At 32.3% G+C, this 20424-nt stretch overlaps 2 protein-coding genes and 1 pseudogene across 5 annotated transcripts; 1 reads left to right on the top strand and 2 right to left on the bottom strand.

The window, feature by feature from the left end:
- Positions 1-2031: 2031 nt before the first annotated feature.
- Positions 2032-2798, top strand: LOC114758328 (kunitz trypsin inhibitor 2-like). The gene has a single exon (XM_028947373.1). The coding sequence runs from the start codon at positions 2032-2034 to the stop codon at positions 2698-2700; it is 669 nt and encodes a 222-aa protein (XP_028803206.1). The 3' UTR covers positions 2701-2798.
- Positions 2799-4228: 1430 nt separating this feature from the next.
- LOC114758329 (putative pentatricopeptide repeat-containing protein At1g74400) lies at positions 4229-11128 on the bottom strand. 4 transcript variants are annotated; one of them, XM_028947374.1, is made up of 5 exons: positions 10917-11128; positions 8687-10147; positions 8276-8459; positions 7086-7454; positions 4229-5829 (listed from the first exon to the last, which is right to left on the bottom strand). In XM_028947374.1, exon 2 carries the CDS (start codon positions 10142-10144, stop codon positions 8744-8746), a length of 1401 nt encoding a protein of 466 aa, XP_028803207.1. In that variant the 5' UTR covers positions 10145-10147; positions 10917-11128; the 3' UTR covers positions 4229-5829; positions 7086-7454; positions 8276-8459; positions 8687-8743. The 4 variants fall into 4 exon arrangements, with proteins under 4 accessions (XP_028803207.1, XP_028803209.1, XP_028803208.1 ...); XM_028947376.1 differs by lacking the exon at positions 10917-11128 and having other exon boundaries at positions 8276-8462; positions 8687-10649; XM_028947375.1 differs by lacking the exon at positions 10917-11128 and having other exon boundaries at positions 4240-5829; positions 8384-8459; positions 8687-10649.
- LOC114758331 (galactoside 2-alpha-L-fucosyltransferase-like) lies at positions 4240-7359 on the bottom strand (annotated as a pseudogene).
- Positions 11129-20424: the final 9296 nt, after the last annotated feature.

The following is a 20424-nucleotide window of genomic DNA, read 5'->3' on the forward strand; positions in this document are numbered from 1 at the left end:
AGATGAGAGTAGCAGTTGAAGACCGTACCAAAATCAAGAGCAATGAAAAGCCTGCTTTATTAACAATAACACTCTTCTTTTCTTTTCTTTTTTTTTTTTGGTTTTTTTCTTGTCCTTTTTAAAAGTGAGCAAAGCAGCACATGAAGTCTCAAATCCTCAATGGAATTAACAATATATATCTCTCTTTGTATTAAAAAAAAAATCTCGTTCATCATAATAGAAAGATAATTTCCCGCTTTCATGAAAAATGAAAAGAAAAAGGTTTTATTGTAAGAAAAAGATTTTCAAAATAAAGATTGAGATATCCAATATATTAATATCTGTATTATATTATTACTTATTTTGGTATGAAATAAAGTAGGCTCAACAACATCATATATAATATTATGTTTTTATTTCATTTCATTGTATAGCGAATAACTTTAATTCTATAAAAGATCATAAAGAAAATCCGCTGAATATCAAATATTACCCAATCTATACACGGATAGCTATTTCAATATCATTAATCAATGTGTGTGTGTGAGTGTGTATAAGGATAACAACTGTATATGACAGAAATGACGATGAACAATAATGTGACTCTTTCATCAAATTTTATACCACCTCCGGTTATTAATATAAGATCTACTTAACTAATTTGGATAGATTAAAAAAGTAGTTACATTAGTTATTTGTCAAAATTATATTTTGGTTTTCTTAAAATACCCTCTTAAATTATTTGGATTGAAACTACTTTTTGATACAAACTCTCTTAACATATGCAATTAATAGGGTTAATATAAATAAATAAATGGAACAAAATGAATCAAAGTTTTATATTTAGAATTTAACTACCATACTCGCTCTTGTATTAAGAAGTGGAGGTAGTAGTATAGCGCACAAACAAGATAATGAATTAACCGAAATCAAACAAACGCATTTAAGGTGCCGCACCCACGTGATCTTCGAAGCTAACAGTATTACTGTTCAATTAATTTCAGCAAAAGATAAAAGTTAAACTAATAACTTAGTTCAATGATTGTAATAGTGAAATCGCTTGTTGAACCCATGAGCGAATTTTCTATAAATTTACAAATGCACCATTCCGTATGATGATGTTGGGATATTTCCTGTGGGCGACGAAGAGAAAAAGTATATACACTACCAAAAAAAAATTGATTTTCAGTGGTGACTTTGAAAGTTTTTTACAGCGACAGCCAAGTTGTTGCCGTAGTAACTATTGCTGAAACTTATCAGTAGCAACAAAAAAGGTCACTGTTGGAAGTATGGTCGCTGCTGAAAGAATCTCAGTAAAGATATTTAAAAGACAGCCACCAAGACCAATGAAACGTTATGAAAAGATAAAACAAAAGACACACTTATTCATAAGAAAATGTCACTACTTCATGGATTTGTGAAACATAGAATAAAATTAAAGCCTACTTGCAGTCCATAAATCCTCGATAGACATCACTTTGATCAAATTTTTTATATTTATTATGTCAAATTTTTTAACCACATGTATCATTTTTTTATGGGTTTATAATTAATTGATCTTCTTTTTTTATAATTATGGTGGAAAGAGAGGGATGGTGAGGGAGATGATCCAAGAATTTTTACTTAATTGAGGGTAATATAAAAAGATAAGATAATTTTAAGACAATCAACAAATTAGAAAAAGTTAGGAACAGAGCTAATGCTAGTTAGATATAATTAAGAACCATTTTTATATTGGAAATTATTTTTTTGTTTTTCATTCTCATTTCATCATTTCATTCTGCTTAACATGTTTTTATAAAACTAATTCAGTCCAACAAATTCAGGGAACATACGCATGTGATCTTGGAAAGTAACAACATTTTCAATTACCAAAGGTCGACTGGCCCTCCCTATTTTAGTATCAGAAAATAAAATATAAAAATAAATAAATAATTCATAGATGTAATGGGGGCACTCAATGAAGGCACGTGCAAGTTCTCTATAAATGGGAGCTCAAACTTATAAGCTGAACACACCACCAAAATAGTCATCAAGTTCAAATCAAGAGCAATGAAGCCCACCTTTTCAACAATAATAACACTCTTCTTCTTCCTTTTCACCTTCTCCACAAAAACACCACAGGCAGCGGCAGCCACGCCGGAACCCGTGCTTGATATCTCCGGCGAAAAGCTCAAAGCCGGTGAGAGCTATTTCGTCTTGCCGGCAGGCAGAGGAAGAGGCGGCGGTCTTACTTTCGGCACCTTCGGAGACTCTTGCCCTCGTGTGGTTGTGCAGGAAAGGTTTGAAACCTCCAAAGGCGAGCCAGTACAGTTCTTGCCTGCAAACCCTAAAAACCACGTCATCTTCACCTCCAGAAACCTCAATGTCCAGTTCTCTCGCAGAACAACTTCAGCTTGTGACGAATCCCGGGTATGGAAACTAACAAAGTTCATAAGTGAAGCAATGAATGTGGGAATTAATGGCATTGCAGGGAACCAAGACTTCAGTACCATATCTAACTGGTTTATGATTGAGAAAGCAGAATTTGAGGGTGTTTATAAACTCAAGTTTTGCCCTAAGGAAGGTGTGGTTACGTGTGAGGATCTTGGGGTATTTTCTGCAAATGGTGATGGTAAAAGGTATGTAGGTCTTGCAAATCCTGGTCAATTTCAACAACTCAGAGTTGTGTTCCAGAAAGCTCAAGCCAATGAAGAAGGTGATATTGCAATGAGCACTTAGATGGCAAGTTTCATCACCAACTTCTAAGCTTAAGCATCAATGTAATAATAATGAGAATAAGAACTATCATGTAACAAATATGTTGATGATGAAATGAGTGGCCAAGTATTTTTTTTTTAACGAGGAGTTAGATTTCAATCAGATAGTCAATTTAACCTGCCTTTATTAAATATATCTTAAAAATGTAAATATTAAAAATGTAAGTTCGACTCACTAAATTAAGGAAGCCAAACTTCAATTAAACACTAGTAAACCATTAAACAGTGTAAGCTATAATCTAACATTAATGGCTTAGTTCGGTATGAGAGAAATGAAGGGAAGAAAAGGGGAAAAAAATTTTAATGATGAGCTAGATTTAAAAAATTAGAGAAATGAGGTTATAAAATTTTGATAAAGAGAATCTACAAGATAAAAGAGTGAGAAAATTTAATTAAAAGTTTTTAACCCCAATTTTTAAATTTTTTAAATCGAGCTTATTAAATTTTTCTTCCCCATCCTTTCTCCCATTCTCTCATCAAACATAGGGTAAAGAGGCAAAGCGACAGAAACCAAAGCAATAATGGATAACAAACAAAATCATTTAAGCAACATCAATCAAACGACAAATAAAAACATAGCAAAGATGATCGCCGAAAGCAAACAAAAGTCACACCAGTTCTCATATTAGAAAATGTCCCTACTCCTTTTGTGAGAAACAGAATAAAATAACACTTGCTTTTGCAGTCCCTAAAACTTCGATGTCTAGGTTTAGTTATATAATGTGGGGCCTAACAATTCCCTTGACCAGAGTCAATAATGCAATGCTACATCAGAAAATTCAAAACGTGAATAAATAGACATATTGATGAAAATATGAAATATATAAAACTTCATCGCAGTGTCATGGTTCTCGATCATATTCATTTATTTTCAACCAATCCACCTACTAGATATGTGTAAACACAAAATATCGAGGATTGGCATTAGAATTACCCGATTAGGGAAAAAAGTATTGGTAACAAAACAGCATATTCCGAAAGAAGTGGAAAGTGAAATACTAACCTCCGGTCCTAATATAAGAAATAATTTAACTTTTATTTTAATTATAAATATAAAATCTCAATTTAATTTACCTTTCATATTTATCTATTTCTTTTTCAAAATAGTCCCCGTAATAGTTGCATATATTAAAAAATTCATCAAATGATAGTTATAACTAATACATTTAATTAACAGTAATATTTTAGAAAAGATCACCTATTTATTACAAATAACTAATTTAACTAATTTTTTTAACCTATTCAAATTAATTAACTATCTCTCTCATATTAAGGATAAAAGATAGTATTAAATTAAACATTAAGCACCATATTTTTTGGGTGTATTTAGTTATTTACAACCAGCCTTTGCATCTTTACAGTAAAATTCTCCCGCATGACATTAACTTGCAGTTACGCCCTATAAAATTGAAATAATTCTCCTGTTTTCTTCCAAGAGCTTTGTAGTTAAAAGCGTAAAAGTTACTTTTAAAAAATTATAAGTTTTCGGATGGTACGTTCATATGCACATCACTTTATTCCCCAATAGTGTCCATAACAAAAGTCAACTGCACGACAAAATTTGCATCGCTTTAAGCAGAACTTTGATAATCATAATGTAACAACACAGTTAAATAACCTTAATTGTCAACATCCTTGATACCCCAACTCATACCCTCACAGTGCCTTATATGTGGAACAAGTGCACTTGTGTCAGTTCCTCTCGCGGCCTTGCAGTCATAGAAGGGAGAAGCATGGAAGCATGGCCCCATTCACATAGCAAGGAGGATCCGGGGATGTTCAATTCTCCGACTTGTTCAGTACCCATGGCTTCAAGCCTCCAAGGCCTTGAGCCACGCACCCAGAAGTTGACCATGAGCTAGTAACCAGCACATTGGGTAAGCTTAGCAGATACATCTCTGCCAAAGCTTTCTGGTTATGCATCTTCTCTGTTAGTTGATACCCTTCATGGCTTCGCTGCTATATGCCAACCACCCGTCCTGTCACCGTAGGATACTCCCAATACATGTCCCTTACCTTTTCAAAATATCCTGAGCTTAAAGATGTAATCAGTACTCATTTTGATGGTCGCTTTTCTGATGAACTCACAGTATCTTGCTTCCTGTTTACGTCAGGCAAAATATTCTCTCTCAAAGTACAGGATAATAACTGATCCAATACATGTTGAAATGGACCTGTTTCTACGTCTCTTTATTGTTTTTTTTTTTTTGGGTCAGAGTCCTGTTTCTATGTGAATCACTCTAATCCGGATGCCTAATCTGTCGTCAGCTTTAGCTAAATAAGCTTCATAGTACCTAGTGACAAGTCCCCATACAATGTTGGTGGGGTGGAATAGATATTTACCCAAGAAGTGGAAAATTGTATCCTTCTTTGGGAAGAGATTGTTCAGTTCCTGCTCAAAAGAATGCATTAAGTATAGAGATGGGATGAAGTAATTATCTGTTTTCATCATTAACCAGGCTACTTTCTGCAGACTTTGGTCTTCATCACAGAAGAACAGCTTATCGTGATCATCATAATCATGGGTTAGATGAAGATAGACATAAGATGGTACTGTGGAATTTGTAATTGAATTGTCTTTCAGCATCTTCCCATAACATTGAGCAGATTGCTGATTGAGCTTGTGCATTTCGGTTCACAAGGGCAAATCAGGAGGGAGAAACCAGGAAATATCAGGAAATGGTTCACAAAACAGATCTATCATATCAACTCCAGGATCAACCAGTACGACACGATTTGCGAGAAGAGCGTAAAGAAATGCAGAAGCTAAGGTCAATATCCGATTTCCTAACCCACTAAATGAAATCCAAACTATATATTTACAATCAGGACGCAGTAAAATGCCCAGGCTTGAGCTCTTTCCCTGTTTTGTTATAGGATTCAGTATAAGGTCAGCATTCTTTATGGAGAGCTTCATGTTTTCTAAGCGTAGAGATGAGATAAGAAGAAAGCTTTCCTGATAGCCCTTTGCCATATGTGCCTGACATATAACTGATGAGACAAGACCTTTTATCAAATCCAACAGCAAGAAGACCACCCAGGGGTTCATTTCTTTGCAACTCAACAGAATGAGAGAAATCTTGGTTCAAACCTATGTCAGAAAAGAATCAAACCTATGTCAGAAAAGAATATAATCCATTACTTGATCAGATTTTCCAGCAAAAGCAGACAAAAAAACATTCTTGCACCACGGCAAACAAGAATTTTCAGAAAGAGACATTAAGTGAGAAATATGAAACAGAAATCAGTCACACACTAGCAAGGTAATCAGCGCAGCAATTGAGATACTTCAGAAGGGGGAAATGAAATATAATGGTGTATTTCGGGTTTACAAGCACACAATATAATGGGGTATTTCAGATTTACAAGCATCCCATGCAATGCACAGGAAGCACACGCTAGTTCTAATGAAAACAAAGTAGAGGAGGATGCCCTGATTTACTAAAATAGCCATACTTTTTCAACTTCCAATATACCCCCTTCCTTTTAGTCTTTGAAGATTGAAATTAAACCCTCTTATTTGCCAAAAAACGTAAGCATATGCATTAGCAGTGTTAAATATAACATAAAATTAAACTTACAAAACCAAAGAAAGGACAGATTGGTTCAAAAAAAATGACAGCAGCAGAGTTAAGCTAGCAGCCTAGCCCTAGGTGAATTTTACACAGAGAACTTGAAAACAAGAATTTATGTTCCACTTATTTAACAATTGATCCAAGTTGAAAATGTAGGCATTTATTACTCATCAGTAATATTTCTCAGTCGACTGAAACAGCTCAACAAGTATATATTTCTTTTCCATTCTATGAAGAACTTGACTTTAAGAGGAAACAAATATACTTTTACCCATTTTAGTAAGTAGAGTATGAAAATAATCCAAACATGTATATGCTCATGGGAAAAGCAAAGTGAAAAGTGGTCACCCAGACGCTAACAAGGCACATGGCAACATAAGTCAAGAATAAGCAAGAGCGAAATAGAAAATTGGTCTCGTTCTACTTGGTTGATTATTCTTTGGTTTCTCTTCCTTGAATTGGGCTAAATGGTGAAATAGCTCAATCCAAGAATATAGTTCATTATTATAAAACTAAAAGCACCGATATTATCATTTTATTTTTCACCAGTATCAGCATATAATTTATAAGGAGTCAACAAAACTCGTAAGCTTATACAAAACTAGAATGTAGCGGGCCAAAAAAGATCAAAAATTAAGGTGGGGGTATGAATCAAAGAGTTAGAGCTGAACAGTTCAAATTGATCAAAACAGTTAACCATTTCGAGGTCTGATTCAAAGGAGAAGCTGTAACGCAACTTCCACAATAAATTAAAATACAAGTACACAACTACCTTCACTTTGTTTAGGCTGAAATATATCAGACGTAGATGCCTCAGCAACGTCATCTGAAGGGGGCTCTTGGAGAACCATCGACACTGAAAGCAATGCAGAGAAGAGCATCAAACAAAGCAGGAAGAACCCAATCGATTGCTTCAAATTAAGCCCACATTTTTTGTCAGAGCCTCCTGAAAAGTCTCTGCGGCTGACCAAATTTGAGAGCTTTTCTGCCACGTCATATGGATTCCTATTGACCCTCTTCATCGTACCCACAAATCATCATCTGGGTAAGCCCACACAGCTCGGTTCCAACCAAATGGTCAAGATCATGCAATTCAACAGATCATATGTCTGAGTGTCGGGGATGATGAGCGAGGCCAGGACTGTAAAATAGTGATGCAAAGAGTCAGATCGTAGATCATGTCAGCAGCTGAACATCAAAATATGGAACATCATTGTAAATTAAAAAAAAGAAGAAGAAGAAGAAGAAGCAAGAATTATAATGAAAGCTGGCAGATTCTGCTTATGAGGTTATTCTTACAGAGTGACATCATCCCATAATGTAGTACGTTTACTTCCTTATCAGTTATCATATCAAAGGGATTGGTAAATAATTTAGCCATCATATGACTCAAACTTTAATACCTGTTAGTAGTGAGAAAAAGGCTTGATAGGAGTTGCAAAAGTAAGAAGGAACTAATTGGGCATGATTTCAATCTTAACTCTCACATTTTTTTCTTTACGTGAACCAAGCAAGCAATGTTCATTAATAAGCAGGCATACTAGATGGACATCTCTATCTTGTCTGCCTTGCTGCGACTATCATTCTTGCTTCTATATGGACTCAATTGTACGAAATCTATAACCATTAAGGTTGCTTCAACAAGACCTTGTCTGTGCATCATTTCTTTTACAGAACAGAAATCAGTTCAAGTGAAAACCCTAACTCCGTAACTTAGTATCAACCAGTTGCTCCCTCTTTGAATGATTACATGCTTCTTTGAATGATTACATGCTTTTAGTAGATGCGATTTTGCTACACTGCCTGCTATAATAATGAGTAATGTATTCCTTGTTGATAGAGTGAAGGTAACCATATTGTGCCTCTGAGTCATCCAATCTGCAACTCACTTTAGGACAAGTCAAGGTTACGGGCATGCTTAGAACAAAATATTATCCCCAAGAAAACATTATTCCAAGCTACCTTTGGGTTCAGGACCTTGGCAATAAATAGTTCCAACAACAGATCCCCGTGACACATTAATTTTCCTCTCACTACTCAAGAGCAAACAAAAAGAAAAGGTCCATTAACTGTGGATGATGAGCCCCAAAAGCCACATGCTCTACCAGAAGCCTTGCTTTCCAAGCAACCATGATAGCTCCTGTGGCTGCTACCAAAAAAACATAAATAAATGTCAGCTTAAGACTGGTGAAGGAGAGTTTAACTACTTGAGCAACATTTTGATGATGATAAAGAATCTGCACAAACAAGCGATCAATGTCCAAAAAACTTGAATACACAGACAAACTGGAGACTGAAAATCATTGAGAATGCATCAAATGCAACTTATAACTTAATCAAATAGCAATTATTGTAAAAAATCACGCTCATTACCAATTGCAAAACATCTCAGAAGAGCTCCAGAATTTTCTTGGACATTTGAACCACTCTTCAAGGGTTTGAATGCCTTGGCATGTAGCCATAAGCTTTTATGTTCCTAGTCAAATGCTCAAGAGCATCATATATCTCTGTTTTCAGAGCATGACTATCATCCGCTGTCACAAATTCATTCACCTCGGTTTCCACCACTATCAAGCTGCAACCAGGAGATCTTGACTTTTTTATCTGATTTCTGACAATCATTTTCTTATTCCACATGCCTTTATCAGCGTAGATATTAGACATCGCAACAGAGTCACCCACATAATCGGGGTCCAACTCAAGTAGCTTCCCCCTAACTTCTGCGCCTAGCTCTATGTTGCTATGGAGGCTGCATGCCCCCAACAAGGTTCGCCACATTACTGTATTTGACCTCACAGGCATCTCCATAATGAAGTCATAAGCATCTCCCAAACATCCGGCCCTGCAAAAAAGATCCACCATGCAACCAAAGTGAGGCTCTCTAGGTCGTATACCATAACTTTCAGTCATACTTATAAAATGGTGCTTCCCTTCCTCAACCAACCCTGCATGGCTGCAGGCCATTAAAACTCCTATGAACGTCACATCATTTGGGACTATGAGACAATTGCTAGAATTCGGTGTTTTACTGTTTCTCCTTGTGCTTATTTCTGAGAAAAGCTCAAGAGCTTCTTCTGCCTGCCCATGCAGCGCATGCCCCACAATCATGGATGTCCAAGTTGTAACATCTTTGTTTCTAGTGCTATCAAACAATCTCCTTGCAGCCATGATGTCCCCACATTTAGCATACATATTAATAAGAGCATTATTCAGGGTCAAATCTTTGTTTAGACCTTTTTTTCTTCTAAGAAAATTGTGGATCCATTCACCTGTTTCAAGTGCCCCAATGTCAGCACAGGCAGAGAGAGCAACAGTAACTGTGACTTGGTCAGGCTCCACATTGTTCATCTGCATCTGTCTGAACAGCTGTAAGCCTTTGCAGGGTCTCTGATTTTCAACATAAGCAGAAATCAGAGACGTCCAACATATACTATTTTTACGAGGTATTTCATCAAACACCTTGTGGGCGTCCTCCAGCTTTCCCCAGTCAGAGTACATTTTCAGAAGGCATGTCTGGAGTTGAACTATTGTTTCGAATCCAAACTTTATGATGAGACAATGAATTTGGTTTCCAAGGCTGGTGGAATGCTTTTTGTGGGTGCAAGCCTTGAGAGCAAACAAGAAAGAGAAGCTATCAATGGAAGAGGCTCTTTCTCTAAGCAAGTACCTAAACAGTAGGAGAACCTTGGCTGGGTGATTGCAATCTAGGTACTTCTTAAGGCTTTGGTTTGACCTTGGAGGTCTGAGGTGAATGTGGAAGTGACGCTTGGGAAGAAACAATAACTTGCTCAAACTCACTTGAACTAACAATGGCAACTTTTTTGAGGTCATAATCTACGTCAAGAAGCCCACGAGCGTCAAGCAACATCCCATAAACGGTTAGTGTGTGTTTGGTTTTGAAGTTTGTGAAACAGCATTTGGATAAACTAGAGTTTGCAAACTGAAATTTAGGCAAATGTCAGCTATTGTGATGTTATTTATATTCATACAGTTTTTTGTTTAACAAAAGAGTCGGTTTGGCAAATTAAAACTTGTTTGAATGATACAAAGCATGTTTAGATATGTAATGACTGAAAGGGACGTCAGTTTTATGATGTGTGTCCGTGAGAGAGAGAGAAAATTAAGCTGCATATGATATATAATTTTGATATCTTCAATAAATAAAAATATTAAAAGGAATGTCACTATGAGGAGGAGGAGGAGGAAAGCTAAATTGGTATAGTAGCACATGAAAAACTGCTTTACTGTAATATGAAGCTCATAATGAAGTTTTTCAAGTAATTTTCTTAGGTAAGGTCTTGGGTTTTGTCCAAAGTTTTACTGAAATAGCAACAGTCCAAGCTATCGTAACAGACAAAAATGGTCCTCTCTCCGCCAGAGCGAGGAGCAGAGAGGAAGCAATACCAACAAGAACCCAAAAAAAAAAAAAGATAAAGAACCGAATCCGGCTGTATAGAGCATAAGAAATTTTTTCTGGTCTGCATCGAAAGACAGAAGTCAAGAACCAACCGAATCCAACAAATCAAACGCAAGTCAAGATCATTCTTTTCTGTCTATAATAGAACTAGAGGAGGATGCAGTAGAAGAAAGCTTTACCACTTACCAGGGAAAAAAATGGTGCGCAGGGAAGGATCGCACAAAGACCAGAAACGCCGAGCAGGGAAGAAAACAGCCGACGAAGGCAAAGGTCCGGCGACCAACGACAGGGACAACGGAGAGAGACAACCGAGATCGAACGCGGGCATAGACCTTCCGATCGGCTACTTCCTCGCTGCCCTGATCGGCAACAACAGTGCAGACAGCAGAGGAAGTGTAGTGTTGGCTTTAGTGCTGTTTGGTTTGAGGGGAGAGAGGGAGAGGGGCTTGTTTGATTTGATTAAAAGAAAAGAGAGGAAGGGATATTTAATATTTGGTTTAAGAAAGAGGAGAGAGATAGTAATAATTAATTTACTATTTTATCTTTATATATTAGTTTATATTTTATTGATATATTATATAAATTAATTTACATCTTAATTTAAATCATATAATTTAATAAAAATTCAGTATTATCATGTTAACATGTGTATTAAAAAATCGGTACAGTATTTTTTAATTCTAATTTTTTTTTAGGCTAGGCCTTTTTCAACTTTAAAATGTATTTAATAAATAATATATTTATAAAAAATAATTAATTTTATAATATTTAATATTTTTTATTTTTATAATAATTTATATTAATTTTTATTATAATATATTTTTAATTCTAATAATTTATATTTTTTTATTTTTTACTTAGGATAATATTTTTTTTATTTAAAATAAATATTATAATAACATATTTTATGGGTGGTTGTAGAATATCAAAAAATCATAAGAGTATAATGGTTTAAAAATTTAGCTCTCCCAAAAACTCTCAATTTGGAGGGGAACTAAGGGTTTGTTTGGTTTGAGGGGAAGGAGGGGTAGGGGAGGGGAGGGGAGGTTTCATCCTCATCTTGTTTGGTTTGATTAAAAATGAGAGGAGGAGAGGATATTTAATGATCCCTTGTTTGGTTCAAGGAGGGGAGGGGATGGATAGTAATAATCAATTTACCATTTTACCCTTACATATTAGTTTATGTTTTTTATTGATATATTATATAAATTAATTTACATCTTAATTTAAATCATATAATTTAATAAAAATTTAGTCTTATCATGTTAATGTGTATTAAAAAATTGGTACAGTAATTTTTTATTCTAATTAATATAATAATATATTTAAAATAATCAAATTAACAAATTTTATATGCTCTAAGAAAAATGAAATTTTATTCTCTTTAGGCTATCTTTTTTTCCAGCTTTAAAATATATTTAATAAATAATATATTTATAAAAACAATTAATTTTATATATTATAATTTTTTATTTAAATAATTTTTTATTTTTAAATAAATTTTTATAATATATTTTTAATTATAATCATGTATTTATTTTTTTATTTTTTTACTTAGGATAATATATTTTTATTTGAAATAAATATTATAATAATATATTTTATAAGTGGAATATTGAAAAAACTATAAGGGCATAATGGTCTAAAATTTGGCTCCCCTCTAAAAACCTCCAATTTGGAAGGGAGCCAAAATGGGGGGAGGGAGGGGAGGGGACATTTTAGCTCCCTTTCCCTTCAAAATTTTTAACCAAATAAGGGGAGGGGCTCATTTTCCCTCCCCTCCCCTCCCCTTCCCTCCAGCCAAACACACCCTATAATGGAGGGAGGGGAGGGGAGGGAACATTTTGGCTTCCCTCCCTTCTAAAATTTTTAACCAAATGAGGGAAGAGGCTCATTTTCCCTTCCCTCCAACCAAACACACCCTTAGAGCAGAACGTATGTTTTGCCAATAATTTAGGTTTAATTGTATCATTATTAATAATTAACAAAAATATCAAGCATAATAAAATTTATGATAATCTGATTGAAAGTGCTAAATATTCTTTGATATTTATATCAATATGCAAGATAAAAAGTAATGGAAAAAAATTACATTACCCTGCGCTTTTTAGTGTTTAATCAAAATAAAAATATACAAAAAACACATGTTGCTTTTTGTATAAGAAAAAAAAACACGTTGCTTTATGAAATAAACTAGAAAGCAATAGTAGAAGTTAAGTAGGGGATTTGTTAATTTATCATAAAATAGAGAGAGATTGTTAGACATATAAATATAACTGATTAAGGGCTATCTTGAACTCACCTACAACATTCCCCGTGTTCTTTCAAGATGGACTCTAGCTGCTAACTGCTGTTGTCGTTTTGATGGCAACGTGTACTAGGCTTGTCTTGTTTCTTTCTAATGTTGTTGTTTTTCTGTTGTGTTGGCCGACCTCTTTTCTTGAGTTATTTGAACTTAGCTCAAATGGACCAATCATGATTTGCCAACCTTTTTAATGTAATTTTTTATTTGATTTTTGAGTAAAATTGTCTTTTTATTAAAAAAAAGAATAACTAATTAAGAAGGGTTGACTATAACTCAATTTTAATATATATATATATGTATATATTGATTTCTATATATACAAATATTTTATATATGTGTGTGTAAATGTATATGTTAATTAACGATATCTATGGAGGAAAGTATTTCAATTTTCAGGGTTTTTTCGTTATATTGTTCCATATCTTGGGAGGATTTGTTTAGTAGGCTATGCCTGAATTAGCACTGATAAATTTGGCCCAAAAAAATTAGAATCCGGCAAAGTGATTTTTTTTTTTTAATTTGACTCTTGCCAATTTAAGATAAAACAAAAATTAATTTGCATAATTTGATTTATATTTGGTTAATTTTTACAAAAGTCACAGAAAATTGTTTATAGATAATTAATGGCAAAAAAGTTTAAGTTTAGATACAAAATAACTGATTTTTATTAAATAATATACATTAAACGATGTAGTTAATAAATAAATGTATTATTTTATCAAATAATACATATATATATTAAAATATAATTTTAAGAGAAATATTAAAATTAAAAATTACAAAAATAGTTAAGGTATGAATTAAAAAATTGAAAATACTAACAGACTCTCGATATACATGAGCTCATAACATTATTACGCTCATGCATATTGATATATATATATATATATATATATATATATATGTTTACAAATGATTTCAGTTACATGTGTATGATATATATCAAGTGTCCATTTAGTATAAGGGAAATAAAGGGAAGGGGAGGGGAAAAAATTTTAATGAGCTCGATTTTAAAAATTGAAGAAGTAGGGTTAAGAACTTTCAATTGATTAATATTATTATTTTATCTTACATCTACTCTTTATTAAAATTTTAATGCCTCACTTCTCCTTATGGGTAGTAATACCGGCCAACTCGCAACCCGTGATGAGTTAAGATTAAATGGTGCAAGTTGAAAAGATCCGTGTAACGACGAGTTGGCTTTTAGTCCTCCCTAACCTGTCATAGTGGATTGACGGCCAACCCGCCAACTATTATATTCTTTTTTTAAAACTTTTTTCAATTTTTTAAATATTTTTTCTGATGCAATATAAAAAAACATAATAAAATTTTTATTTTTTATTCAAATACTTATTGAAAACATCAAATAAATGATATTGGTATTTTTTTATTTTTTATATAGGATATAAAATATAATGATATAATTGTAATAATTAATAAAATTAAAAAAAATCCTGATGGGTTATAGATTAAGAGGTGCGGATTAAAAAGTTTCGTTTACTGGTGATGTGACTTTTCGCTGGCCCTAATCTGTCATTTTTTGTAGATTGACAGGTTAGACCCACGTCCCACGAGTCAAATCCATGTGACCAGCTCTACTTCTTTTATTTTTCAAATTGAGCTCAATGAAATTTTTTCTTCTCTCCATTTTCCTCCAATACCAAATATAGGGTAAAGGTTGTCTGAAAAAATAAAGAGTAGTGATCATCAAGGTAAAGGAAATAAAGATATCAATATCATGCTAGCCACTCAAAGATGAAAAACATAAAGGTCATGAAAAGATTATTTACAAAAAGCTTAAAAAGATTATTGAAGATATTAAAGAAACTTTTTGGATTCATTAAAACATTGGTCTAATTAGAGGCTAGAAATCTTTGTTGTGAATTCTTTGACTTAAGGTGTACCCTTGTCAAAGGAACGGATCAGATGTGTTGGCTTGAGCTTTTGGTCATTAATCATATCATCTTGTATAGGTGTGACCCTTGTTAGATTCCGTAATCACCTACTATTCCAATACTTAATATAAGATCGAATTAACTTATTTAGAGAGAGTAATTTAAAATTTAATAAATCATCTTAAAATATTTATATTTATTTTTTTTCAAATTAACTTGCTACGCTTATAAATTGATATATAATATAATAATACATATAAATATTTTCAAGAGATTATGTACCACATATTATAACTAAGGGCCTATTTGGTGTGCTGAAAATCTTGCAAGGGAAAAGGAAAATCCATATTTTCCATCAGCTGAAGACGTTTGGTTGCCCAATCTTCCTCGAAGCCATTTTTTGGCAGCGGGACATTTTTCTTTAAAGACGGGAAGATGGCTTCCCACTATTTTTGGTGGGAAACCATTTTCCATCCAACTGAGAAAATTTTTGGGACAACTTGACCCCTAAAAGAGAAAGTAACAGTGACGGAAATAATGAGGAAGAAGAGGAAGGGCCAGATGGAGCATCAAAATTATATGGTTAAAGTAAGAAATGAGATGAAACACATTTAAATACTCTCTAAATTAAACTACTGAACAATGAGTGGGCATTTTTAGATGAAGCAATCTGATCTTCCCCATTCGATACTTGAAAAACAACGTGTTCGGTGTTGCTGAATGTGAGTGACCTATGCAGGAGGAAGATTATTGCGTTAATCAACTCTTTAACAGCAACAATGTGTTCAATTTGTGTTAGCCAACTCTTTATAAGCTTCTTAACAACATATACCTCAATAAAAAAAATGTTCTCATATGAAATATATATGATTTTTCAAATCTGGTTCAAAATCTAGAAAAAAACGCTTCTCACCCTTGCTTACTATTTTGATCATAACTTTAAAATTACAAATTATTTTTGAATGGATCTTGTTACATTAAAATTATACTCAGAAAGCTTTTCAGTAATAGTTTTTTTGCCCAAATTTCAAAGTGAGAAAGTTATGTATAATTGAAAATTACTCTTTTCAATCTATCTAAAACAAGTGTAACAAAGTTATGGTGTAACGCAATGAATTCGAATTTTGTGCGAAAGTTTTGCATGAATTGAGATTTGTTTATACAAATCCAATTTACATCAATAAATTCATGGTTGAAATTTAGAGGGTAATAGAATTTTAAAAAGAAAGAGAAAAAGTGATTTTGAGAATAGAAAAAGTGATTTTTAATAAGAGAGAGCCTTTAGAAAATGGTTATGAGAACACTTTTTTATGTTTAAATTACTAAAAGGATATAAATTACTATGATAATTACATAAAAAATATTTTAATTTATATTTTTATTTGAAGTTCTTCTACAGTCCTTAATATAAGCTCTAAATAATTAATTTGAGTAGATTAAGAATCTTAGTTAAATTAGTTAATATGATATATTTTTTCAAGACACCCTAAGCATTTTTTTTTAATTTCCTTCCTTCCTCTCCTATTTGATTATTGTTGAAAGAATATCAATAGGGTTAATTTGAAAAAAAAAATAGATAATAGTATAAAATAAGCCTTACATTTAATACCAATATTAATTCCCCAATTAAGTTTTATATTAAAGACTGGAATAATAAATTTGTTAATAGTTTTTTTTACCAACATAATAAACAATGTACAAAAAAAAATTAATTAATTGTTAATATATGTATATGTATTTATAAAATATAAGATTAATATGTTTTTAGAAAAATAAATATTTTTTCCAACAAAAAAAAATATTATTTTACCTTAATGGGGGAGGAGAGCCGGTCAGGAAGGTATGATTTGCAGAAGACCCGAACGTGTCAGAGACACGGACGGTGACATAGCACTGGGTATAGAGTCCCCAGCAACAAACTTCTGAGGTGCGTCTAGTGATCACCTCAAATAAAGCGCAAGGAAGAGCCTGCTCAATCCTTTGGCTATGCGCTGACACGCGAGCCCAAAACAGGTGGGTGGTTATTCACCACTCCTTGGTCAGACCATCGGCAAGTGAGATGGCCGGTAATAAAAGACTGACCCCATCACTTGGAGATCTTCCAAAATCTCCCGCCAAGAGCAAACAACATTGGTCCCCACAAAAAGAATGAGGGAGGAGAAAGAAGGAGAAATGCGAAGGCGTTTCTAACACCAACGGAGTAATGGGGCAGAAAATTTCGCTCACAACAACATCCAGATTCATTCAAAAAGCAAAAACATTTTGCTTATGATAAAACCATGGTTTTGATGGGACAAACTATGGTTTCATGATAAAACCATAATTTTAAAAAATTATGTGGTGTTTGGATACTTTTGGGGTCAAATCTTGGTTTGGATTCCAAAAGTGCTTTTCCTAAATTTGCCAAACACCCCTTTAAGTTATGACAACAAAATGAGTACATTCAAATTTAATACAAGCAAATTTATATTTTCTTGTGTAGATTCGAATTTGATATAAGAACATTTAAATTTTCAGTATCAAATTCAATTTTGCTTACTCCTTTCTTTGTCATATTGAAGCTTAAATTTCATCGGATATAACTTTATCAATTTAAATATAAATTAAGCAAATGACTTGTCACTAAAAAGCTATTTAGGTCTAGTTTCCAATGATATAAAAATCCATTCAAAAATTTGAATTTGATCCACCACATGGCTTGGAAACGAGAAGTTTTAAGTAGGAAGTGGAAATCCGAATTGACAGGGGCAACGAGAAATATAATGAGTAAAAACAAACTGTCAAAAATATTCAGAATTACAAGCATTCAAAAGAGGGAGTTGAAAGAGGGAGTTGTTGTAAGAGAATATAGGAAAGAAGTATAATGACTACAAATAAATGTCATCTTCGTATTCATACTTATATTATTTATTATTCTTATTTATTTCTTAAAAAATAATATTTATAGTATTTTTTATGAAAATCTATGATGATTTTTATATTTATATTAAGTATTTATATTTATTTATTTACATTATAATTTATTATAATTTTTATTAATTTAACTTTTTGGATTGTTGAATTTTTTTAATAATATTATTATTTTCTAAAGTCAAAAAGCATTTTTTGTTTAATAATGTTATATCTTTTCACTTAGGGTAGCACGGGAAATTGCATAATTTTCTAGCATATTTTTATCTAACCAAACATAAAATTTTCCATCAACTTATTTTCCATTTCACTGCTGACCAAACATGTCATCACTTAGAAATTTTCCATTCTATTCCATTCCTTTCTTTTCCATTCCAACCAATTCTTCTTACCAAATGGGCCCTAACTAATTTAGTAACTTCTTTAATCTCTCTAAATTAGTCAACTGACTTTCATATTAACAATTCAAGATAGTAATTTCTATCATCACAATAATTTTAACACATCATTCAAGGGTTTGTCTGTATATGCTAATCTTAAATGTTTATAAGCACTTTTAAGTAAGCCAAGATAAAATTTTTCATATATATTTATTTCGTATTTTATACATTAAATCACCATTAATCAGAACTATTTTTGAAGGCTCCTACGATACTGCAATCCCTATTATTGTGTCGATCTTTTGGATTGATCATATGAAAATCTTAACATATGGCTTATTTTGGAAGCCTTTTTTGAGCTTTATCATGTACTTAATAGCGCATTAATTATTTGTACCGAACATGTTAACAAGCCTCTTAGAAAGATTTGGTTTTTTGCTTCGAAATGATCTTAACGCATCAAGTCCGTACTTAACGTATCAATTCACTTCTAATGACTTGATTTCCTTTGTCAAAATTTTAATTCATTAATTAATCCTGTTACTATATCTGCAAAGCATTAACGTTCGTGTCAAAATTCAAACGGATTACTACTTATTTTAATGCATCAATTCTTGAGAAAATGGCTAGTTTTTATCGCTAATGAATATATATTTCTCAGTGATTTACAAATAGGGTTAAAGTCCAAATTTTGTTGTGAAAATTTTCACTTAAAACTCTTGGTTTTGGGTACAAAATTGTCTTAAAAGTTCAAAATCGTTTCAATTTTACCCCATATGGTAAAAAAAATTGATATTTATCACTAAAATAGTAATATTAATTATTAACATTTTTAATGATAAAAGATAAAAATTGCCATGATTTTAAATTTTCAACATAAATTTATACTAAAAACACTGTTAGGTGCTCGACGCTCCTAAGTAAAAATTTTTGAGATAAATTTACACCGTAACATTTACAAACATAAGAGAATACTTAAGTGTGAGCTTTTTAATTTAACTTCTTTCTGCTCCCTCGTTATGAAAATCACCATCCTTAGAGTTATCATTTCCCATCTCTGAGTGTTGAAATTTCGTTGTTCTCAATCTTTTCACTAAGAGAGTTTCCATTGAGTGAAATTCTAATTCTTCAATATTCATCGTTAAAAAAAAAAAAGGTGAGGTATCTTTTGGAGAGGAATCAAGAGGGTGCTATCTCTTGGTATGTTTACACTAAAAGAGAGAATATAAATTATAGTAGCTCATAAATACCCATTTCAAACTTGTGGAGTGCAGTGAAGAAATCTCAAGTACTAGTAGTATACGTGGGGAGTTAACATAAGCGTTTTGATAAAACTAAACTATGATTTGAAAGATAACTTCTAAAAAAAATTATTTTAAAAATAAATTTTGTGAAAAAGAAATAATTTTGATAAAATAAGAGTGTTTGGATAATTATTATTAGAAGTATTTTTTTATGTGCAAATTACTTAAAAAGAAACACATTAATACAATAATTATATAAAAAATATATTTTTATTTATATTTTTATTCGAAGTAATAAATTTGTTAATAATATATTTTTTCCAACATAATAAATAATATATAAAAAATATAATTAATATATGTATATTGCAACATCTAACTTTCTATATACCAATAAGGTCAATATAATATCTATGAATCACTAACTCAAGGTTTCCAACCTAGGAAAAATGGAACAATTCTTTTTTTTCGCATTTCATACCATATTCATCCCTAATATCATGTTATAATATAACAGCCATCTTAGACGATGGTGATCACGAGCACTTGGAGGTACTCTCCTTCCTATAGACTATACATCATTTTATTTACATAGAACAAGTAATAGTTACTTACCCACATAACATATATAATAATATAAGTGTTAACTTATCAAAATATTCTACCACTATATATAGAATATAGTAGGCATCCCTGCTCTTCAACCAACCCACTTCTTCTTATACAACTTCCTTTTCCTCAGAGCTACTCGCCTTTGCTGTATATCATGAAAGTGAGCATAAGATTATAAAGAATCTCCATAGTAGTAATTTCTGTCAAATAAATGTGCAGATTACACAAAACATGCAAAACAAGCCAAAGTAGAATATAACCTTGCAAACTGATACAGTTAAGCATTTATGTGCAATGAGAAATAGACAAACCGAATAAATAATACGCAAATAATTGGCAGATATTGCC

The sequence above is a fragment of the Neltuma alba genome, unplaced genomic scaffold (assembly GCF_004799145.2).
Source record: "Neltuma alba isolate B1F8T4 unplaced genomic scaffold, ASM479914v2 tig00010687_pilon, whole genome shotgun sequence".
Classification (NCBI taxonomy): domain Eukaryota; kingdom Viridiplantae; phylum Streptophyta; class Magnoliopsida; order Fabales; family Fabaceae; genus Neltuma; species Neltuma alba.

Coding starts and splice junctions, on each gene's coding strand:
- LOC114758328 (XM_028947373.1), top strand. CDS start 2,032: ATGAAGCCCACCTTTTCAACAATAATAACACTCTTCTTCTTCCTTTTC.
- LOC114758329 (XM_028947374.1), bottom strand. CDS start 10,144: ATGACCTCAAAAAAGTTGCCATTGTTAGTTCAAGTGAGTTTGAGCAAG.